Genomic DNA, 25,494 nt, shown 5'->3' with positions numbered 1-25,494 from the left:
GATTGACAGTCCCGGTGCGGGGGAAGTGGGTGAAGATTCTGGAAGGATTTCCCTTCCTTCCAGCCGGCCGTGACAGTACTGGGGAAGGTTGGCGAAAGCGTGGCGTCGCTCGCTTTTAAGAAATGAATCACAAAGCGAAGAAGAGGATAAAAGAAGCTAAGCGCAGTGCTCGCCCGGAGCTGAGGGATTCTTATGACTGGACGAAGCACAACTACTACGAAACTTTCTCTTTATCCTTGGACACTGTCAAGGTAAGGAAGCCCCCCCTCACAGCCACCCCTACCGCCACTTTCCAGGGGAGGCCGACCACTGACTCGCCCGCAATGCCCGAGGGATGCACGTCCCGCACGTACACGCTCAGGGCACGACGCTATTGAGTTACCGCTCAGGCCTCCCTCCGATCCCGGAGGTGGAGATGGAGAGCGGGGCAGGCTGCTCCATCCGGAGGCAGCTAACGTGGATAGGGCTGGTCTGGCCCGCCGCCCTCACCTTTGCCTTTCCCCTCCCCCCCCTCCCATCATCATCAACACCATGGTGGGAAGAGGGGGAGCACGGCGGTGGTGTCTTGTGAAGAGATTGTTTTGGCTCTTAACCAACATGGTCCATGTTGTGGGGCTCACACGAGGATGGCACAGTTCTGGAGGATGAGATGGGCAGCCGTCTCTCCCCACCGCACTGAACTCACCGGGCAGCAGCTATGGCTGCAGGCAGGTTTGATCTGTGGAATTCATCTGTTCTGAGTCACCTTCGCTGGAGTGTTTGTAGTGGGGGGCGGGGAGATGAAGCTAAAATAACAGCAAAATACTGGTAGACTCTGGAAATCTGAAATCAAAATATACTAGTGTTGCCAATCCTTGGTTAATCTAGCAGTTGCCTTGGAGAGAGGAAACAAGTTAAAATCTCAAGTCGGCTGCCAGAATATTTTCAACACGCTTTATTCTTATGGAATGGGGAGCAGGTCTGTAGAGAAAAAAAATCTTGGTGAAAGTCAATTCAAATGTTAAATAATTTAACTCGAAGCAAAGGAGTTGCTTTTCTGACTTGAACAAAGTATGATGGCATCCACCTGAGCTTCACTTTGATTCCAACATGGTTACATTTGGGAGTGATTTTATTACATGAATGGCTACAGAACAAGTGGGTTAATACCCTTCTCAAAATTAGTCTTTCTCTTGAGTCTGTAACAGAGCTATCTGTTACATAGCTGCAGATATATTTAGTGAAGAATTGTTTGGCCTTGAGGGTATGTAGTTCCACAACTCAAAATTCAACATAATTAGTCTTGTGTGGGTTGTGACAGTACCAATGATCTGTTTATTCAGTGCTTATTTTGATGCTTACTTTAAACCAATCAGTAAAAGAGCTCACTTGTTGTCCAGTGTCATTTTACAGTAACATGACCTGTCACCAATGCTTAAAAATAGTTACGACTCTTAAAAACTTGTGGATGGAATTAACTCTACTGCTGAGCCATGTTTTCTCAACTGTTAGATTTCATGTACACCTGAACAAGTTTTGTGCTGGAGAATCAATTTGGCAATTGGTGTAAATAAAACTCTCTACAATCTGTTTTTATCAAATTCCGTTCTTAACGGACTCCAGGCCGTTCCTTAACTCTTACTAATGTAGCTATCTTCATGTCCTGTTTACAATGCAGTTTGTTTCAATTTTGCCATTATAACCCTTTCACACTTTTATTTTCAAACTTTGATGGAACCTTAACCCTTGCTGAAGTGTATCCAGGTGACTTTGACTTCCTTCTATGCTCAAACTATTTTTGTAAACTAATCAAATTCCTCCTTGTGCTCTTCTATTGTTTCCCAGATTACCTTCTCTTCCTTTGATGATTATACATTATGGTGCTATTCATCTTTTAAATCTGGTTTGCTGCTGCCTCCTCAAGTCGTCTTCCGCATTTTGCATCCAGATAGGATCACTCCCTTTTCTTCAATCAATGCAATAAACAATTTGACTTAAATTGAACGGCCATCTTAACTCGCCTTGCTTTCTTTGACATGTGCCAAATTGTCCTCCCTTGGCCGATCCCTCCTTCTAAACTATTCAACTTAGATTAACAGCCATCCCCTTACACTTATCATTTCATATGGACATTAGAAAAGTATCCTTGATTATGAACAAGGCCAGAGTGCATCCCTTCTGTCCTCGACTGTTCACATAACTCTTCCAACCCTACTTTATTTCTGCACCTCTCCATTGAAAGATGAGCCTCCATTTGACACACAAGCCTAATAGTTCAGCTTTTGGATTGCATGGTCACTGTCAACATGTACATGCCCCTCACACCTTTGCTTTAAGACTTCAAATGTGTGGTGCACAACTTGTTTGTCTGAGTTGGGTAAGTCATGCTGTTTGGCAAAATGTTCTGACCGTGATCATTGTGGACTGCAACATGAGTCTGTACTCAGCTGTGTCGTTAAGTCTTTTGGATTTGTATGCACTTCTTAACTTTTTTGTTATAATAAAAATGCATTCACTGAATCCATAGCCATCTCTACAGAATAGCTGTAGCAGAATCCTACCCAGAAGACTGCAGTTGTGCCCTGAACCAATATCTTTTACGTTTGTGTTCCAGTGCCCTTAATGTGCTCTGCAATCTCCAATTGCCAATAGACCCTTGCTCAGATAAGGCAAAAGTGAGGACTGCCGATGCTGGAGATCAGAATTGAGAGGTGCTGCTGGAAAAGCACAGCAGGTCAGACAGCATCCGAGGAGCAGGAGAATCTGTGTTTTGGGTGAAAGCCCTTGCTTAGATAATCCTATTACATGAACTCTTTTTCCTGAGCTCCAAAGCCACATCTTAATGATGAAGGTTGCTTGCTTCAACCTGAGTTTCAGAGCCTGTCTTCACCTTGCCCAGGCGATCTCTTGCTGAATGCTTCATTTAGACTTGATTACTAGCATCTTTCGTCCTCCGCACCTTTTTAGTTGATGAAAAATCTCCCTGCCAAGTTGTGGCAGGATTATAAATCTCAATTTTGTTTTTCTTGAGTTATGGGATCACTTAGTCTGGCAGTAGCATTTGCTTGTAGTCCTGAGTTGCAGTTTTGTAACCCTGTCACAACGTGTTGCAAAAGGAAATGGACAAATAACTCCCCATCTGATTCCCTAATATCTGTCCACCATGTACAAGATTTAAGTTAGGAGTATTTTGGAGAACTCTCAATTTACCTGGAGAAGTGCAGCTCCAATAATATTCACAAACTTAACACCAAATGGGACAAAGCAGTCACCACAGGTGCAGTGATAGAAGTGTGTACTATCAATACAATACAGCAACGCATCAACCTTCCTTTGACGAACCCACCTAAATTCTGTGACCAGTTGCCTCAAGAAAAACGGGGGCAGGTACATGGGAACATCACCTTCAGGTTTCCTTTGAAGCTCCCCACTGTCACTGCTCCTTCAATGTCACTGGGTTAAAATTGTCATCAGCGAGTTGAACAATGTGTGTATCTTCAGCGTGTGAACTGTTAGCAGTTCAAGGTGGCAAGAGGATAATTGTGAGCAATTGATGAAACGGCATTCATTATCCTTGTCAGACAAGATTGGAAGTCAAGAGACTTGATTCAATTAATGGAGATATCAACAGGGAAAAGTTCTGTATCTTAAATTATCCCACAGCTCTGATTTATATTTATAAATAATATTCAGATCATACATTAGCATATCAATGACAATGAATAAACCTCTAATTACAATCCAGTATTCTTAATTTGCAGTAATAAATTACAGGTGATAGAAGGAAGATGTATATTAAAATATATAAATAAAAATTGTATGGACCTTGGAAACAATATAACTTATTTTTTAATTGCTTAAATAATTGTTGATTAGTTTCAAGATCTTTCTTTCATTGAGCGTTTTGAAGTACAAGAAGTCTATAATTGCTAATGAGAAATTAATAACTATATTGTATTTTGTGGGACATGTACTTGCATTGGCCAATTTACAGCTATTTCCCTGTAATGGCTCAATCAGGATTTTATCATTGCCAACATTTCCAAGCTGAAAAGATTTATGTTGAATGAATTTTTCTTTTTGTTACAGGATAATGTAGAAAGGATAGATGCCCTCCAGACCTCTGTTGAAGAATTCATTGAGAAATATGAAAAACCATATAAGCCTGTGGTGGTGGTAAATGCTGAACTTGGGTGGGCAGCACATGAAAAGTGGACTCTAGAGCGATTAAAGCGCAAGTACAGAAATCAAAAATTTAAATGTGGTGAAGACAATGATGGCTACTCTGTTAAAATGAAGATGAAGTATTATGCTGACTACATGGAAACTACAAAAGATGATAGCCCTCTTTACATTTTTGATAGCAGTTATGGGGAACACCCTAAAAGGAAGAAACTATTAGAGGATTATGAAGTGCCAAAGTATTTTAAGGATGATTTGTTCCAGTTTGCAGGGGAAAAGCGGAGACCTCCATACAGGTAAAAGCACTTAAACTGCCAACATTCATACTTAATTGCTGGAAAGCCGCAATGTTGGTCAAAGTTTGGATAGAGTGTCTCTTCGTGAATCCCACTGCTTCAGTGGCGAGTTTAGTGTGACAGAATAAGTCTTAGTTGGAGAGCTCTTTAGGAGTCCTAGAAATGAACATTCTATTTGACTAAAGTAATGTTTACTATAGAACAGTACTTCTGTGATGCCATTTATCCTGCTGAGTGATAAATGTTCTCTACATGAAACAAGCCATAGACTTTGAAATATTGGAGAAACTTTGTAGTTCTGGTTGTAAATTTGCGTACTGAACTGGTAGATTGATTCTCAGAAGTTTTGTCACCATGCTAGGTAACATTGTCAGTGAGCCTCTGGTGAAGCGTTGGTATTCTGCCCCACTTGCTATTTACCTGTCTCGGTTTGTTGTTGTAGGTGTTATCATTTCTGGTTCCGTTTCTGAGAGGTTGGTAAATGGGACCGGGACAATACATCAATCCTGGGACAGGCAAAATAAAGACATGCACGGAAATACCTAGAGGCCTGGCATTAAAACTGTAACTCCATTAACAAATAGATTTGTACCCTGTTTACCAACCTCTCAAACAACTGGAAAACTTACCTACCACATCAAACAGAGACCGATAAATCACAAGCGGGACAGAACACTAACGCTTCACAGGAGGTTCACTGATGATATTACCTAGCATGGTGACAAAATGTCAGAGTCACAGATGTACAGCATGGAAACAAACCCGTCGATCCAACCCGTCCATGCCAACCTGATATCCCAACCCTTTCTAGTCCCACCTGCCAGCATCTGGCCCATATCCCTCCGAACCCTTCCTATTCATGTACCCATCCAAATGCCTCTTAAATGTTGCAATTGTACCAGCCTCCACCACTTCCTCTGGCAGCTCATTCCATAAATGTACCACCCTCTGTGTGAAAAAGTTACCCCGTGGGGTTCTTTTATATCTTTCCACACTCACTCTAAATCTATGCCCTCTAGTTCTGAACTCCCTGACCCCAGGGAAAAGACTTTTGCTTATTTACCCTATCCATGCCCCTCATGATTTTGTAAACCTCTATAAGGTCACCCCTCAGCCTCTGACGCTCCAGGGAAAACAGCCCGACTCTCCCCCATAGCTCAAATCCTCCAACCCTAGCAACATCCTTGTAAATCTTTTCTGAAGCCTTACAAGTTTCACAACATCTTTCCAATAGGGAGGAGACCAGAATTGCACGCAGTATTCCAACAGTGGCCTAATCAATGTCCTGTACAACCGCAACAAGACTTCCCAACCCCAGTACTCAATACTCTGACCAATAAAGGAAAGCATACCAAATGCCACCTTCACTATCCTATGTACCTGTGACTCTACTTTGAAGGAGCTATGAACCTAGCAACACTCCCTTGGACCTTACCATGAAGTGTAAAAGTCCTGCTAAGATTTGCTTTCCCAAAATGTAGCACCTCACATTTATCTGAATTAAACTCCATCTCCCACTTCTCAGCCCATTGGCCCATCTGGTCAAGATCCTATTGTAATCTGCTGTCCACTACATCTCCAATTTTGGTGTCATCTGTAAATTTACTAATTGTACCTCTTCTGCTCGCATCCAAATCATTTATGTAAATGACAAAAAGGAGAACCTTGTTGACCGCCTTACTGAAGTCCACCTAGCTCACATCTACTGCTCTGTCCTCATCAATCCTTTTTGAAGTCTACCAGCTCATAAGCAAATTTACAATCTAAACCATAGATAGTCCTAATATTTTTAACACTTCATGATTCATGCTACATGCATTGGATTGTCAGAAATGTAAAAACCTTTCAACATGGCACAACTTTTCAAATGAATGGCCTTTTAATATCTTCAACAAAGTAGTCAATAAAAATGACATATTTAGAGACATACGCAGAATCTCATTTTAAGAAAATCGCCAAAAATCCACAATATTTTCCATTTGAAAATGTAGAAAATAGAAAGAGTAGGCTTTTCATACTTTTTGAACATGTTAGGCGATTTAATGAGTATGGCTGATCATCTGACACAGTCCTGTGTTCCTGCTTTCTCACGTAGCCTTGGATCTCTTTAGCCCTCAGAACTGTATTAAATTCCTTGAAAGCATGCAATATTTTGGCCTCACGTTTTGTGGCTGGGAATTCCCCAGTCTCACGAGTCAGTAAGTGAATAAATGTCTCTTCATCTCAAGCCTAAATTGCCTACTCCATCTCCTTATCAAGTATCTCATTACATTCTTGTTTGACTATTTGTTGTGATCATAATTTGTCTTAATCTGTAGAAAGTGTATATATATTTTTGCTTTTAAGTTGTGTTGAGCGGACTGAGATGTTAGAGGAATTCTTAAATTTTTTGGTGGTGTCAGCATCAAGAACTCTAAGACCACTTTGTAGTGCAGTTAAATGTGAGCAACACTTTACTTAGTCCCAAAAATATACCTGAGACCTCACCCAAAGAAGATTATGCTTGTCTGCAAGATCATGTTGCTTCTCTGCAACAACTTCATTTGTCCCACCAAATATCCTGTTGTATTTCGATCTCATGTCTTGGAATTACAACAAGAATATGTAGCTTACTTTACAAAGGTTCCTTAGAGTAATTAAGTAGTTTTGATTGAGCCAAAAATATTAAGGACCGTCTTGACCAATCCTGGAAAACTATACTGTATTTTATGGAATCAGTCAATTTTATTTTTAGAAGAGAAAACTTGATCGTACATATTGTCTTTAAGGAAGAATGTCAGCATAGTTCTCATAAGAGTGCAATAGTAATGAAAACCGGTAAATAGTTCGAGACACGAATGAGTCACTTAAGCCTTCTCAAAGCATTTTTTTTATTATGGAAGAGAAACGTTGGAATAAATGGATTTCGGGAGTGAATTCCAGAGAGAACAAAGTGAAGATTGAAGACTTTGACAGAGAGCAGAATACCAAGGCATGTGAGTGGAATAGGGCAGGAAGTTGAGATAAAAAGTGGAGTACAAGACCAATCGGGAACTTAGGAAGAGGACAGAAGATTTAATGGAATGTGTTTGGACAAAGAACAGGCAGGGGTTAACAGGGGTGATGAGTAGGTGTGAGTCAGTGAGGGATGGTATGTGAGCAGTGAAGTTTCAAATACTAAGATACACTGATTAAGGTAAGTTAATATTCCATCCTCATTTTTACATGAGTTTCTCATTTTCAGCAGTTTGCACATGCCTTATGCATATGTATGACTGGGTGCCAAATGTAAGAGGATTGAAATGTTACATACTTAATCACTGCTTAGGTATCTGTATGAAGAATAAAGCAAAGACACCACTCCTGGAGAAGAACATTGGAAAAATGTGTTGTGTTGATTTACTAAAACCATGACAGTTGGTACTGACAAAAGCTTTGTTTTATGTTTTGGAAGAGTAAATGTAAAAATAATACCAATATTTTGTCTTTTTAGATGGTTTGTCATGGGTCCTCCAAGGTCTGGAACTGGTGTCCATATTGATCCTTTAGGAACAAGTGCATGGAATGCTTTAGTTCAGGGTCACAAGCGTTGGTGTTTGTTCCCTACAAATACACCACGTGAACTTATCAAGATAACAAGGGAAGAAGGTGGAAACCAACAAGATGAGGCGATTACATGGTTTGTCATTGTCTACCCTCGTACACAGCATCCGACATGGCCCCAAGAGTTTAAGCCCTTAGAAATCCTTCAGAAGCCAGGGGAGACTGTCTTTGTACCAGGTGATTTATTTTTAAAGAATAAGTTGACTTATACAGGCCTTTGTCCAAAGGGACCATTGTTATAAATCGTTAAACTATCTGTTCCACGTATTACACACGGGCATCATTTTTGTTTAAAACATGATATTAGGCAACAGAAAATTCTAACTTCTCCCTGTAGTGCAAAATAGGGGTGACCATGTTCTCATTCTTTGAAAATGACTTCAGAATTTTACATTGACTTGAACCGTTTTGGTCATGATTTTTAATTGCTCTCCAGCCCTCGGAATCTGTAAGGCTATGCACAGTGGTCGTGTTTCCTTGGAAAGGATTTAAGACAATGATTTGTTGTGTAAAGGGAAAGTTAGAACCCTCTAGTGTTAGGTGATGGGTTCTCCATGGTCGACTGTTATCTTATAAGCAATCTTTTCTTTTCCAAAGAAAATCTCAATGCTCATTTATGTTTTATTTTCTTGATGATCTTTATGGATTTTGTCAGAATGTGCATAAGTGCCATCTGTCCCCAGCACCCTTAGTTTTGATCTTATGGGAACTGCTATTGTTCTGCAGTATATTTGAAGAATAACATTAAGTTAAATTTTTTTGCTCTCTACTGCACTGAATGCACAGCCAGATTATAAGATGTCACCCGAATGGTCTTGAGATCAAATCTAAAATTTGATGAATAAGTTGCTTAGGATAGTGATATGTCAATTCTCAAACTTTGGTGAAAGAATCTTTTCAAGGATGCTGGCTTGCACAGTTTGACAGTATTGATTCTTGAAGTTGGAAAGATTTGGGTTCCTCATTTGGGGGCAGATTATGCTGCGAAAGCTAACCTTTTTGAACAAGTTGCAGCAAAATGAGGACTTGATTATGTACATGTTTTATATATCTTGATAAGAAATACAAGTCCTAATGGCCTGTCCAGCCTGCATCACCATTCAATATGATCATGGCTGATCTTTTTGTGGACTCTTAATTCCTTGACTATTAAAATCTATCCATCTTTACGTTAAAAATATTCAATGAGGTAGCCTCAGCTGCTTCACTGGACAGGAAGTTCCATAGTTTAACAACCCTTCTCAACTCCTAAATCTGCACCCCCCTTTATTTTGAGGCTATGCCTCCTACTTTGAGTGTCACTGGCCAGTGGAAACCACCTTCCTGCTTCTATCTATTCATAATTTTATATGATCACCCTCTGTAGTATGATGAGATGATTGAAAATTGATTTGAGATTTAGAAATGTATTCCTTACATATGATTCTTTTTGCCTTTCAGGTGGATGGTGGCATGTAGTACTCAATATGGATCACACTATTGCTGTTACACAGAACTTCGCCAGTGCAACCAACTTTCCTGTTGTTTGGCATAAAACAGTTAGGGGGCGTCCTAAACTATCCAGAAAGTGGTACAGGTAATCGCTCGAGAGTTGATTTCTGAAGTGCAATGAGGTATTGGTATTGCTTATGGTGGATCAATGCTAGCACATGCAAGAGAAATGTAGATGAGAAAATAGTATTTCCTTGTTTTGTATGATATATAAATTGCCTTAAATCCTGTTAAAGTAATAAGTACTTAAGACATACAGACCAGATAAATTTCATTAATGTTGAGTTACTCTATTTCTGCCAGAGAAACACTCTCAAAAACTAGTCAATTTCGTGATGAAAATTCACACAGTTTCAAAAAGCAATTTTTAAGTCTGAAACTCAGCTTCAAAGTTGGACCTGGCCTAATGTTTACATTGATATCATCCTATTTTGAATGAACTGCCAGAGGAAGTGGTGGAGGCTGGTACAATTGCAACATTTGGGAGACATTTGGATGGGTATATGAATAGGAAGGGTTTGGAGGGATATGGGCCTGGTGCTGGCAGGTGGGACTAGATTGGGTTGGGATATCTGGTCGACTTGGACGGGTTGGACCAAAGGGTTTGTTTCCATGCTGTACATGTCTATGACTATATAAAAAGCAAAATATTGCAGATGCTCTTAACTGTCCAGGTCTGGTATCAACTATGAAGCAAAGAATGGAGTTTGTTTCAAGTCCAAAGGTGATCCTTTGGAAACTGAAGGGACCTAGAAAATTGTTTTTATACTTTTGGCACAGTGAGACTGTGTCTTAGGGCTCTGGGCACTCTCTGAATCTGTTCTGTTTCCCTCACTCCTCCTCTCTGCCTTTGAATCTTCATAGAATTTCTACAGTGTGGAAACAGGCCGTTTGGCCCAACAGGTCCACACTGATATTCCAAAGGGTATCCCACTCCAATCCATTTCCCCTATCCTATTACTATATGTTAACTAATGCATCCCTGAACACTATGGGCAATTTACCACAACCAATTCGCCTAACATGCACGCCTTTGGACTGTGGGAGGGAATCCACTCAGGCGCAAGGATAATGTGCAAACTCAACACAGACAGTTGCCTAAGGCTGGAATCTAAACCTGTATCCCCGGTGCTGAGAGGCAGCAGAGCGAACCACTGAGTCACTGTGCTGCCCTGTCAACAGGATACTTCGCAACTCCCTTCAATTCCAAAGAAGAATTGTTGATCTCAAGAGATTAACTTTCTTTTTTCCTCCGATGCTGCTGGACTTGCTGAGTTTCTCCAGCTTTTTCTGTTTGTTTTAAATGTTTAAAACCAGTTTGCTGCCCATAAAAATCTCTTGACTGGAAAAAAGGAACCAATAAGATGAAATCATCACCACTGGTGGGGGCCTTCCCAGTAGCTGGCAGTAGAATTAAACTGTCATGGGGTAGGCTCAGTCTGTTCTACGAGGATAGCTTGACCTATGTTGCCAAATTCTTCCTTGATCAATGCTGAATGTGATCCCTTTGTCACTGACCCTGAATTTCTTGTTTAGTTTGCTTCAGTGGGACTAATCAAACCATTTTTTGCTTGTGCATTCTTGCAGGATTTTGAAGCAAGAACGTCCAGAACTAGCTGTAGCAGCCGATTTGGTTGACCTGCAGGAGTCCACTGGTATTGCATCAGACAGTTCAAGTGATTCTTCTAGTTCATCAAGTTCTAGTTCCTCGGACTCTGACTCAGAGGTGAGAACTAATTTCCTGTTGGCAACTAATTAAGTTAACGTCTCTTTTTTGGATTGGAGTTATCAGTTGAGATTGCAATAATTTGTTGTAGGCTGTAATATATTTAGTAAATCTCCATGTACAAAGTGATTTGGCTCATCAAATCAGTTCATACACTCTGAAGAACATCCCACCCAAACTCAACTCTATTCCTGCAACCCTGCATTTACCATAGCTAATCCACCCAGCTTCCACATCCTTGGATGTAATTAAGCACGGTCAGACCACTGAATCTGCACATCTTTGGATTGTGGGAAGAAACTTGGCAGAAACCCACACAGAAATAGGGACAAAGTCATCCAAGGCTGGAATTGAACCTGGGTTCCTTGTGCTGAGAGGTACCATTGTGCCACCATTCCCACAGAGTCACCATGCCATCAAAACAAATCTGTTTTCAATTATCGATACAGTTAGACATGGAAAAACCAAAATAAACACTTAGTGGTTAAAGAAGTTAGGTTTTGATAACTTGGAAGAACTATAACCTGATGCATGTTGTACTATATTCTGTATGAATCAATTGAAGAGGTAATGATACAGCGTTACTTTAATCCCATGATTGAGAATTGTATTTGCCTACATTAAAAAGTAGTAAAAAAAAAGTCGTCATCAAAATAATCATTCTACTGTGGAGCAATACTGATTCACTCTGCCTTTAAAAATTGAGTGTTTTCTACTGTAATTTGAATCACATTAGCTGTGCTTGGCCTTGGTAGAAAGTTTTTCAAGAAGTATGCTTGCCTTTTGTATTGGAGTCAGTGCATGGGGTATAGGAGTTGGCTTGTCATATCAATGTCCTGTACAGGTGTAATAAGGCAACTTTGGGAAGACTGGGTTCAACTCTGGTCTCCCTGCTGTAGGAAAGATGTTGTGAAACTTGAAAGGGTTCAGAAAAGATTTATAAAGATGTTGGCAGGGTTGGAGGATTTCACCCATGGTGGTGGTGGGGGGGGAAATTCAATAGTAAGTAGGGTCAGATGCTGTAGAATCTGTGTGGGTAGAATTGAGGAACCACAGAGGTGAAATAAGCCATAGTTGGGATTATGTACAGGCCTCCAAATAGTATCTAGGAGCTGGGGCACAAGGCAACTTTTTCACGCTGAGGGTGGTACATGTATAGAATGAGCTGCCAGAGGATGTGGTAGAGGCTGGTACAATTGCAACATTTAAAAGGCATTTGAATGGGTATATGAATAGGAAGGGTTTGGAGGGATATGGGCCAGGTGCTGGCAGGTGGGACTAGATTGGGTTGAGATATCTGGCCGACATGGACGGGTTGGACTGAAGGGTCTGTTTCCATGCTGTACATGTCTTTGACTCTATACACCAGGAGATAGAAAAGGTGCATAGGAAATGCAATGTTATAGTGGTCATGGGGAATTTCAATATGCAGGTGAACTGGGAAAATTAGATTGGTAGTGGATTGTAAGGAAATGAATTTGTGGAATGTCTGCAAGATGGCTTTTTGGAACAGCTTGCAGTGGAGCCCATTAGGGGACAGGCAATACTGGATATAATGTTGTGAGATGAGGGAGCTTCAGGTGAAGCAGCCCTTGGGTAGTGATCGTAATATGATTGAATTTATTCTGCAATTTGAGAGGGAGAAGATAGAGTCAGAGGTGATATTGAAGCTGAATAGAGGCAACTACAGAGGTATGAGGGAGGAACTGGGTAGAATGAACTGGGAGAGGAACCTGGCAGGAAAGATGGTTGAACAGCAGTGGCAGGAGTTTCTGGGAGAAATTCAGCAGACAGCAGAGAATCATCCTGAGGAGGCAGAATCACAATATAGGAAGGATGAAGCAACTGTGGCTGACTCGAAGTTGGGGATAACATAAGGTCAAAAGAGAAAGCATATCATATGGCAGAGGGCTGTGGGAAACCAGAGGATAGGGAAGATTAGTGTCCAACAGAGGGCATCAAAACAAGAAGTAAGGAGAAAGAAGATTAAATATGAGGGTAAGTTAGCCAGTAATATGAAGGAAGACTGTAAGAGTTTATTTGTGAGAGGCAAAAGTGGGCATAGGGCCATTGGAAAATGACACTGGAGAGATAATATTATGGAACAAGGAAATGGCTTAAGGACGGAACAGTTACTTCATGTCCGTCTTCACAGTGGAAGGCATGAGTAATATCCCAGAAATTCAAGAATGAAAGGGCAGAGGTGAGTAATGACCTTGGTAATGGCCACAAGGTGCTAGAAAAATTGAATCACCTGAAAATGGATAAATCGCCTGAACCAGATGGACTACACCCCAGAGATCTAACAGAGATAGTGGAGGCGTTAGTGGTCACCTTTTTGAGGATTCTCGAGATTCGGGGAGGGTCAGAGGACTGGAAAATTGCTGTTTAAAAAAGAAAGGCAAAAGGAGAATTATGGATCAACTCATCTAACCTCGGTCATGGGTAAGATTCTGGAATTCATTATTGAGGATAAATTTCTCAATACTTGGAAGTATGTGATAAAATCGGGCAAAATCAAGGGGCGGTCATGCCTGAAAAATCTGCTAGAATTATTTTGAAGTCATGAGCAGGTTAGACCAAGTAGAACCAATGAATGTTATCTACATGAACTTTGACAGGGTGCTGCACAAAGATGATTGAGTCAGATAAGGGCCCATGGTGTTGGAGGCAAGGTGCTAACATAGAAGCTTGGCTGTCTGACAGAAAGCAGAGAGTAGGGATAAAAGGGTCCTTCTCAGGATGGCAGCTGGTGACGTGGTGCTCTGCAAGGCTCAAGGTTGGGGCCACAACTTCTCTTTATACACTAAATGAGCTACAGGAAGGAACTAAGGGCATTCTGGCTAAATTTGCAGACAATACAAAGATAGGTTGTGAGGCAGAGAGGCACCAGAAGGATTTGGCCAGGTTAGAGTGGGAAAAGAAGTGACCGATGGAGTCCAATGTTGCAAAGTATGAGGTCATGCACTTTGGTAGGAAGAATAGAGGCATGGACTATTCTCTCAATGGGGAGAAAATTCAGAAGTCTGAAGTACAGAGACGTGGGAATTCTAGTTCAGGGTTGTCTGAAGGTAAACTTGCAGGTTGAGGTTAGGTTGAATGGCCTGGACAGTAGATGTTGGGAAGATGTTTCCATTGGTAGGAGAGACTTGGATCTGAGGGCATAGCGTTGGAGTAAAAAGAAGACACTTTCGAAGGGAGATGAGGAGAAACTACTTCTGCCAGAAAATGGTGTATCGATGGAATTCATTGCCATAGAAAGCTGTGGAGGTCGGGTCATTAAGTGTATTTAAGATTTGAGATATGTCCTTGATTATCAAGAATTGTGGGGAGAAAGTGGTACAGTCGGGTTGAGAAACATATCAGCCATGATTGAATGGTGGGCTGAATGGTCTAGTTTCTACTCCTAAGTCTTATGGAAAGGCTAAATATGCTGGGTTGTTTTTCCCTGGAGTGTCAGAAGCTGAGGGGTGACCATCTGGATTTACAAAATCATGAGGGGCATGGAAAGAGTGGATAGTCAAGTTTTTCCCCATGGTAGGGGAGTCCAAAACTAGCGGGCATAGTGTTATGGTGAGAGGGGAAAGATTTAAAAAGGACCTGAAGGGCAACCTTTTCACTCAGTGGGTGGTGCATGTATGGAATGAGCTGCCATGGGATGTGGTGGAGGCTGGTACAATTGAAACATTTAAAAGGCATCTGGATGTACATATGAATAGGAAACATTTTAAAGGGATGTGGACCAAATGCTGGCAAATGGGACTAGATTAATTTAGGATGTCTAGTTGGCATGGCGAGTTGGACCAAAGGGTCTGTTTCAGTGCTGTATATCTCTGATGCTATGACTCTTAAATTTGATTGAAAAGTGATTCCACACGGTGTAAATAAACTACCTCAATCTAGAGGTATGATAACTTCTGCAAAAGCCTTGTATCTGAGTGGAGAAAAGAAGGATATTGGTTAATAAAACAAATGCATGGTTAACCAGGATATAACCTATTAAGTTAAGATGACAGAGGTAGTAAGAGAATAATGGTAACCATCATATTGGGGAGTTTGAAGTCAATAGAACAATAATCTGTCAGTAAAACTGTAGCAAGTGAATGCCTACTTCGTAGAACAACAGTAACATAAACCTGGATGGCTAAGAAATGATGGCTTGCAGATAACTTCAAGTTGAAAGCCTTCAAATTGCTAATTCTGCTAACAGCTGAAAGAAAATGCATGATAAAAAGTACTGTTGGGGCTACTAAAAACTGGTATCATTCTAGCTGACATGGTTACTCTGATATCATTGTGTTAAAACATCTTTACATGTGAAACAATTGCAAAATCTGAAAGAAGTATAAAGCCATGTTTTACCAGAAATCTCAGAAGCCCCTGAAACATTTGAGAGACTTGGTATTGGGAGATAAATATGGCAAATACAGTACTTCCAATGGTGTGGCAAGTAAAAAAGAGCCTTCCAAGACTATAATAGTCTGAGTAAAACAAGAATGGGAGAAACATTTTCATCTTGAATCTATTGAATGGAAGAGGGAAGTAAATATTTTGGAGCTCCTTGAGGATAGAGAATGATTCTAGACTGCTGAGGAAATTTAACAATTTTAACTGAATTTTAAAATACTGAATGGGATAAAGATAAACTAATTACAATAGTTTTTAAGCAAGCTAAAGTGGAAAATGTGTCCAAGTCCTCTTCAAATTGCGTTAAGATGCAGAGGAGCTGGAGTTGTCAGAGTGGATTGAGGCTTCCCTGCTGAACAATACAGTCTTGGGAGATCTTTTGCTTTAATTATGCTTTCCCACCTAGTCTCTATACTTGTTGATTACCTGAGTGATAAAAATCTGTATATCTCACCTTTTAATATATTCAGTTATCTAGATCAAGAAAATATTAAGACTAGCAGTAAAGGTACGCTATTTGGAATAGGACACAGGATGTGAATGATAGCATTATGCAAGGCAAGCTAATGATTAAGTTGATTGGAGTTAAGGCATTGCAAATCAGGAGGACGCATGAAATAACATGACCCAGTGCAGATAAATAAACCTTCAGATGCATGAAATTAGAACACTTGGAGGTACTCTGATCACGCAGCATCTGTGGAGAGACAGAAGCAGAATTTCTCACCTTTTTGTCCAAAAAATGGCTATTTTCCCAGTTCCTTTGGAGTCGGTGCACTGAAATGTAAACTATTCCTGTCTCCTTATATTTTTAGTTTATCCAGTGTTTTTATTGGATGTTTCACGTGTTATTCTAATTTACATTATTCCATTGTTTCTGTTACTTTGCTGTAAAATTTGGTCTGAATTATGAGAGCAAAGAGTACAACAATGAACCAAGACACATGCTAATTTCTGGAAGGAATGAAATTAATCACAGGAAAATATAAACAAAGTGAAAATGTGCGACTGGGAATGATGTGGTTTGAAAAAGGCTGCTGGAAATGCAAATTACATCCACGATAAACTGATGTATCAGCATGAAATGCTTGTTTGCCTTATTGTGAATTTCACATCTGAAAGAAACAGCTGTGGCCTCTTCTGACCAAACAAAGCTTTACCTAAGATAATAGCTAGTAGGGCGTAAGAATTTATTTTGTGGAAGACTTGTACCTTCTAATAGCTGCAGTTCAGCAACTTAGTGATATCATTTTTTAGGATTTTTTTAGAACAGAATGTAGCATTATCTTAATTCTTATTGTTTGAGGTTTGTATGCAACAGACATGTAAGTAAAGCATCTAACCATCTTTGACGACCTTTCTACTAACTTGTAATTTGCAAGATGAATTATTAATTTAATTTGTTCATAGAAACCTTTTAACCCGAACAAAATGATGACTTTTGGCCATCTAATGTCTCTTAGCATTTTAGAAAAGCTTAATGCCTCACTAGAAGATTGGCTAAGTAATCAAATAGAGTTGTGATAAAAGAAGCATTTTCTAACTAGTAGAGTGCCACAGGGATTGGACTTGTGGCCACAAATGTGACCAATATATAAATGATTTGCATAACGAAAGTGAATATACGTTTTTCAGGTTTGTGGGTGGGAACACAAGTTGCGAAAATGACAGTCTGCAGAGCGATCTGGACAGGATGATTGGGTAAAAACTTGGCAGATGGAAAGGCATGTGGGAAAATTTTGAAGTTATGTACTTTGGCAGGAAGAGTTATGGGAAGTTAGAGGAAATTGCAAGACCCATGCAGAAATATTTGGATCATCTTTAACTTCAGGTGAGATGCCTGATGACTGGAGAGTGGCCAATGTTGTACCTTTCTAATAGAAAGGTTGTAAGGGGAACTGTGGACCTGTGAGTCTGACTTCAGTTATGGGTAAATTGGTGGAGATCCTTATGAACAAAAGAATTCATGGACGTTTAGACAGGCACAAATTGATTAGAGAGTGTCATTTAATTGTATCAGCCCTACCTGCAACAAAAAATGGTAGGGTGTTACATGGTGTTGTAGAACAGAGCCTCGGGGTTCAGGTCCATAATTCTTCAAAGTTTGCATCACACCAAGACAGGATGGTTAAAAAGGCACTTGGCACGCTTGCCTTAATTGCTCAGTCCTTTGAGTATAGGAATGGTCTAAAGAAGGGCCACCAGACCCACAATTTGATTTCTCTTCACAAATGCTTCCAGATCTGCTGAGCTTTTTCAGCAACTGTTGTTTTTGTTGCTGATTTACAGCATCTGCAGTTCTTTCAGTTTTGCTTTGAGTATAGGAGTTTGAAAGTCACGTTCAAATGTATAGGGCATTGATGAGGCTTCTGCTGGAATACTGTGTCCAGTTATGGTCTCCCAGTTATAGGAAAGATTAAGCTGGTGAAGGTTTAGAAAAGATTTACCAGGATGTTGCCAGGCATGGAAGGTTTAAGTTGGAACAGTCTGGGTAAGTTGTGACCTTTTTCCACTGTAGTGTAGGAGGTTGAGAGGCAACCTGATATGTTTATAAAATAATAAGAAAAGATAGTTAATGTTCTTTTTTTTCCTAGGGTGGGGGATTTCAAGACTAAAGGGCATTTTTTTTTGTGAGAGGAGAGAGATTTGCATAAGACATGACTGGGAGAAAGTGAGGACTGCAGATGCTGAAGATCAGAGCTTAATGTGTTGCTGGAAAAGCGCAGCAAGTCAGACAGCATCAAAGGAACAGGAGAATCGACATTTCGGGTATAAGCCCTTCTTCAGGGCTTTTGCCCGAAACGTCGATTCTTTTCCTTTGATGCTGCCTGACCTCCTGCGCTTTTCCAATAAGACATGACTGGGCAGGCATTTTTTTTTTACATAAGGTGGTTCCCATGTGGTGGAGGGAAATGGTGGATGTGGGCACAATAACAACATTTAAAAGCTATTTGGATGGATTGATGAATAGGAAAGGTTTGGGAGCAATATGAACCAGGAGCAGGTAGATGAGACTAGTTTAGTTTGGGATCATGGTTGGCATAGACTGGTTGGACCAAAGGATCTGTTTCTGTGCTGTATGATTGACTCTATGACCAGAAGAGCTGAATATAGTTTAAATTGGGCAAGATTGCATGAAGTCGAAGATCATTGTACATGATTTAGAAAAAGCTGATATTCAGGTTTGGCTGGTTATAAGGAAAGCAAGTAGGCCTTTTTACTCATTTTTGTTCCAAGCGGGATCGTGGTCTTCCTAAAACAATGCAAGACACTAGCCAGATAACACCTATAATATTTTGAAGTTTTTGGCCCCTTTTATCTGAGATATAGATAGATGAATGCAGTCCAGAGATGTTCACTAGATTGTTTTCATATAGAGGGACTGACAAAGGAGAGGCTGAGGCTGATATTCATTGCAGTTTAGAAGAATGGGTGATGATCTTATTGCAACTTAAAGTTTTCTCTGGGGGTTTGACAAGGTAGGTACAAGGAGTTTTTTTTTCCCTCTTGTGGGAGAGTCTAGGATCAGAGGGCTTATTTGTAAAATAAGCAGTAAAGGTAGAGTTGCCATGGTCTTGCTGGACCATAGAGCAGCTCTCTAGTGATGGTTTAACATGACCGTCACCATTTCTGTGACAATTGGAGGGGCTGAGGCAGCGAGTCCTTTGTGGTAACCTCAGCCAGTGTCTGAATTAAACTCATGTTGTTGATATCCTTCTGTGTATTGCGAACCAGCCAACAGCTAAACCACCATAGTTAAAGTGAGAGAGGTGTGACGAATTTGTTGTTTTTTTTTAGGCTAGTGAATCTGTAGAATTCTTCACTGGACAGGGCTGTTAATACTGGTTATATTTGAGCCTGAGAGCCTTTTAATTAAGGCTTCTTATGGAGAAGGCACGAAAGTGGAGTTGAGGATTGTCTGATCAACTATGATCCCGTTTGAATGGTAGAGCAGAATAGTTTGACTGGTCGATTTCTGCTTCTACCTTATGGGCTTATGAATGTTTCTTCCAATTCAAATTATTCTTTGCTAGAACCTTAGAACTTTGGAGCTATTTCCCAGTTACACACACTTTGCAAAATTCAGAAGTTTTGGATCCTTGGTATTACCTCAGAACTATTGAAGTTTTGTGCTGCAGGAGGTCAATCATGCCTGCACCAGGTCTTCAAATGAGTAGTGTTATCTACTGCCAATGTCTTGATTTTTTTCCCCTGTTTTCTTGTGCATTATTATCCACAAGTCTCATGTGCTCTTAAATGTTTCAATTACACCTACTTTCACCACACTGCTGGTTGGGTCAGAGTTTTTTTTCCCCCTCCCATCACTAGCTTCATTTGTAACTCACTTGAAGTCTATGCTGTCTTGTTCCTTGTACGAGTTGAAACAGTTCCTCTGTATGTACTCTATTCAGCTCATGACTTTGAAAGCCTCTATCTGATCTCCTCCAAGGAGACCAGTGCCAACTCCTTAAATGTGTCCTTCTAATTGAGGTTTCTCATCTGTGGAACCTTTCTTGTAAATATAGTCAGTTTGGTGACAATAACTTTTTCGTAAAAGATTAAATTAACATTCTTTCCTATGGTTCACAACACTAAGGAACACAATTTATTCATACAGTTCAGGAGGTCAATCTATATAGTAAGTGGTATGCCTGAGGGGGGGCTGTGTTTCTATCAAGAAACCTAACCCTGGATAGAACTTGTTCCGATGTGGTAGTTATTTAATGCAAATTCTTTTCTGTAACGAGTCAAACATCTGACACTAACTTGTATAACAACTTTCAGATTTCATGATTTTGCTAATGCTGAAAAGCTTATTAAGACAAATTGTAATAAAGTATTAATTTTTCACCATGATTGATCCCTCAGTTTATTTGTTAAACAAGTCTCTAAATTTGTGCATTAATCACTGCTGTTCAGTGTTGTGTAAGTTACACACTTCCTTTTAGATGATGAAACATGTAGGACAAACTAATTCTCCTCACTTGTGTAACTTATTGTTCGTTATGTTCTGTTACTACTTAAGCAGCCTACTACTTCATTTTGCCTCTTGTTTTTTAGCAGGATGTTCAATGATCAGTCATAGTTCAGCAGTTCAGTTTGACTCTTAATTCTTTTTCAACTTTTTTCTCTTAACAAAAATGATATTCCAAGTGTCACAGGCGTAATCGTACAAAAAGTGGATGCTGATACAAAGAAGGAGAATTTAAGATTGGTACGTTTGAAGAAGTGAGGTTTGAGGATTTAATGGAAAGCACTCCTGAACTTGGACCCTTTTGAAGGCTGAAAATTTGACTGCCAATGACATGTAAGGTGGCAGTGTTTAAAATCTGAGAGGATGGAGATTTTTGAAGCTGTTGGAGATGTGGCCTTGATCATTAAAGTCAAGGATAATAAGTTGGAAGCGTTGGGCTGAGAGTAATGTGTAATTCAGCTGCCATAAGAATGATAGGAACTTCATGCAAATAGTAATGTCAGCAGCAGAAATTTGGAGTGGAATATGGGAAACTGGCTTAGGAGGCTGGCAAGTAGAAGTAATTATCGAGATCAATAAAACTACAGATTCAGGTTTTTGCAGCAAATATACTGAGATAGATGGGGCAGAGCCAGGAAATCTTTGCATTGGACATTGTGGAGTCAGTTGAGCTATGACAGGATGTAGAGATTGTTTATAATCTGATTTCACATGAGTCCAGTGGAAGGGAGGAGAGTTGTACAGGGTACAAATTTGTGGCTCGTGCAGATTGTTAACTGCAATTCCTTCCTTAACTGGAAGGAATTGCAGCTCATTGAAGATGGGAAATTGGTAAAGTCTTTTATAATGGGTATTGGAGTGGCAAGAGAATCTGAAGATATCGTCTTCCAGCAGTCCCTAGGAATTAATGATGACATGTTCCAACTCCTGTTTGGCTTTGTAGATTGTTGATGCTACTATGTATGGAATACCTATGTTATAGGGTTGAGTAGGTGTGTTGTGTGCTCTTTCCGAACTCAACACTGGGTCTTGTTCCGGACCGATTCTGTGTTTGGCACCTTCCCAAATGAACCTTCCAGTTTAGTAAGTCAGTCACAGATCAGAGCTTGTGATTTGTTGATTATGCTCATTACTTCAGGGATGCTTTGAGAACATCAAAGTGTTTGCACTGCCTGACTCCAGCCTGACAGTTATGTGCTTAACTGGTGTCCGGGCAGTTAGGGGCAGGCAAGAAATGCTGGCCTGACCAGCAATGCACACATCCTATGAACGAAGAAACAACCTTGCCCTCATTGTCTCACAGGTTCCCTCATGGGATGCAGAGTCTCAGTGGTGGGTCATCACTTTGAAGCAACTGTGTATCTGGCAGTCAAAGCGCTCCTAAGTGCCCAGCATTCTGTGGACTCTGAGGAGTCACTCCATGTCAGTTTGGCTTCTATGGCTGATGGAAACTCCTCGTTGGCGGTTTGGGGTGGTGGGTGTTGTTGAATGACAGCTGAGAAGTAGTTGGGGATGTGCCACTTTGCGTGGCTGGGAGTTCTCTTGTGCTGACCTTAGGATAAAAACAGGAAGGTGTACCCAATCTTGTTATAATTTTGATTTTTCTGTTCGATCATCCCTCGCTTATAAACTGCAGTGAACATAGTCCTAACCAATCCAGTCTATCTTCAACAGTCTGTCCTGCCATGCCAGGAATCAGTCTGGTAAATCTTTGCACTCCCTCCATAGGCACAAAACCCATCCTCAGCCAGGGAGACCAGAACTGCACACAGCTCTCCAGATGTTGTTTCATGAAGGCCTTGTGCAATTGCAGTAAGATATCTGTGCTCCTGTGTTGGAATACATTTTACTATGAGGCCAACTTATCGTATACTACCTTCACTGCCTGCTGCATCTATATGCTTTTGAGCCACTAGTGTACAAAGGCACCAGGTCCCATTGTAGCTCCCCTTTGCCAATCTGTTGTCATGTATGTCATGAACTGGCTTCCAGTTTTTGCTACCAGAGTGAATGACCTCCCATTTGCCCACATGTACTTAATCTGCCATGCATTTGTGTACTTGCTCAACTCACCCCAATGTCACTGAAGCATCCTCCTCATACCTCACCCTCCTACCCAGCTTTGTGTTGTCTGCAAATTTGGAGATATGTCGTTTCCTCATCTAAATCATTAATATTCATTGAGTTCAATTTGCTGTTATTTTCCTAGCAAAAAATAGACCATTGTAATATACATAAGATGCATGTGGTTAGCTGTTTTCTTCCAGAAGCCTAAGTATTTTGTATAGAATGACTTTTTATTTCAGTTGCATCTAACTTTTACTGTAGAAGAGCCATCAAAATGTTTCCACAAATAAAAGGTGAATTAATCTGTTCTGAATGTATAGCGAATGTTTTGTTTGTCTTGTCAGCACTCTGGTGGATTGGAAGGAACTTAAACAAGTTGTATGTACTTGGATACTTCATGAGTATTACCTTCAGACACTATTGGAATATAATGTTGTAATATGCCATACGTTTAGGATGCTTGTTAAATTTTATTTGACCAACCTTTGGTCATCTGTCCAAATGTCTTTGTGGCTTGTTGAAGTTTATTTGATCTTTTTATCATAGAATCCCTACAGTGTAGAAGCAGGCCATTTGCCCATTGTCTCCATGCTGACCCTCTGAAGAGCATCCCACCCAGACCCAGATCCTTACCGTATCCCCATAACCCCACATTTTACCATGGCTAATCCACCAAGCCTGCACATCTCTGACGATTTCGCACAACCAATCCACCTAACCTGCACATCTTTGCACTGTGGAAGGAAACTCATATAAACATTTGTTTTTCTGGTCAGACCATATTTGGAGTATTGTATGCAGTTTTGGGCCCCTATCTCTCAGGAAGGATGTATCAGCCCTGGAGTGTGTTCAGAGGAGATTCACAAGAATGATCCCAGGAATGAAAATGATAACATATGAGGAATGTTTGAGGACTCTGGGTCTATACTGGTTTGAGTTTAGAAGGATGAGGGAGAGATCTAATTGAAACGTACAGCATACTGAAAGGCCTGGACAGTCTAGATGTTGGCAAGATATTTCCATTGGTAGGAGAGACTGGGACTCGAGGGCACAGCCTTTGAATAAAGGGAAGACCTTTTAGAACAGAGATAACAAGAAACTTCTTCAGCCAAAGAATGGTGAGTCTAAGGAATTATGCTATGGAGGCTGGGTCATTGAGTGTATTTAAGACTGAGTATCAAGGGGTACGTAGGAAAAGTGGGAGAATGGAGTTGAGAAACTTGTCAGCCATGATTGAATGGCAGAGCAGACTCAATGGGCTGAGTGGCCTAATTTCTGCTCCTGTGTCTTAATGTCTTCTGACAAATACATTTTTCTATTAACATGTTTTATAAATGCAAGAGATTGTTTATTTCCCTTTTATATGGTCAGTTTCTTTCAGTTAACCTAAATTAGTTTTATTTGTTTGAAAACTAGTGTGACTCTGGTGCTGAAGGAGATGGAATGACACACAAAAGAAAGAAAAGAAGAACTTGCAATATGATGGAAGATGGTAGTTCTCAATCTCGTGATGACTGTGTGAGCAAAGAACGCAGCTCATCCAGGTGACAAAGACTCGAAGATAACAGCAGTGCATCGTAAGATAAATTTCAAAAACTGCAGTAGATGAAAAATAATTGCCAGTCTAAGACTCGATTTTAAATTCTGAATTACTTCATGTTTTCGGTTTCGTATAGCTATCTTATTTACCTCCTTGGTAATAATTGTAATTCCAGACAAAAATGTCATGGACAGCCATTTAAGACCATACAATGTTTAATAATTGATTTTTTTTTAGATCAAATTATCTAGTGTTGGAAAGATATTTTTATAAACCTGTCCCTAAATTAACAATAGTGCGCTAAAGACTATTATTAGTCAGTGTTGGTACAGATATATTGGATACCCTTTATTACTGTTGATCAATATTTCTGTTCAAGTTTAGCTTGAACTAAATAAAAATGAACACTGAATAAATCTGTTTTATCTTGATGTTCCCAATTTATAAATCACTTGCTCATTTTGCATAACTTAACTCAAATGCCTCTCAAAAGCCTACTTTGACTTCAAGTCAATTGGGGCCCAGTTGGTAGCATACTCGTTTGAATCACAAGATTGTGGGTTCAAGCTCCATTCTAGAACTTGAACACAAGTCCAGGCTGTTGGTGTGTCTCTTATGCAATGCTGAGGGACATCCCCAACAGATTGGGCCTCATGTTTTTTGGTGAGACTGTGTTTTCATTTGATGTAAAACATTTATGCAAGTGCATGATGGTGGGAAACGCTTCAAAGTGCTATGGGATGCTTGGTGATCATACAAAGCACTACATAAATGCAGCTCTTGTACTTTTTGTAACTAAGTCAGTTCATGTCTTAAAAATTAATTCTTGGTCTGCATTTATTATTCTTCAAGCCAATGTTCCAATTATGGGTGTTCTCATCTGACATTTTCAACAGATCTTTTAATAAGAAATGTGCACGTTCTGTACAAATGGGAATATTTGTTGCCAGAAATATTTTTTATCTCTGGTTCTTAAATTTAAACAAAATGATTATCTCTTAACAATGACGAATAACTGGAAAAGTCTTAGCAAGTTCAGGTTAACATTAAATGTTAATTAAATTCCATAAAATACCTATTGGAACAATATAGATGAGCTGCTCTTGATCCTCATCAGGGGTGTTGAGATGGTGAAATTCCTGAAAATGAATATTGCACCCATTGCTGATGGATGACATTACTGGTCAATGTGACCTTAAGGTAAAAAGCAGACATTTGGTAACACATCACCTTATTGTATATTTAATTC

The 25,494-nt window shown here is 40.1% G+C and overlaps 1 protein-coding gene across 1 annotated transcript; it reads left to right on the top strand.

Annotated features, from left to right (window-relative positions):
- The first annotated feature begins 17 nt into the window (after window positions 1-17).
- Window positions 18-24,557, top strand: jmjd6 (jumonji domain containing 6, arginine demethylase and lysine hydroxylase). The gene is made up of 6 exons (XM_060844524.1): window positions 18-251; window positions 4,069-4,457; window positions 7,930-8,216; window positions 9,480-9,615; window positions 11,118-11,256; window positions 24,122-24,557. Exons 1-6 carry the CDS (start codon window positions 123-125, stop codon window positions 24,251-24,253), a joined length of 1,212 nt encoding a protein of 403 aa, XP_060700507.1. The 5' UTR covers window positions 18-122; the 3' UTR covers window positions 24,254-24,557.
- The last annotated feature ends 937 nt before the right edge of the window (window positions 24,558-25,494 follow it).

Source organism: Hemiscyllium ocellatum, chromosome 25, assembly GCF_020745735.1.
Source record: "Hemiscyllium ocellatum isolate sHemOce1 chromosome 25, sHemOce1.pat.X.cur, whole genome shotgun sequence".
NCBI lineage: Eukaryota > Metazoa > Chordata > Chondrichthyes > Orectolobiformes > Hemiscylliidae > Hemiscyllium > Hemiscyllium ocellatum.
The sequence above is the reverse complement of the archived record's forward strand: the minus strand, read 5'-3'. Positions and strand labels throughout refer to the sequence as shown.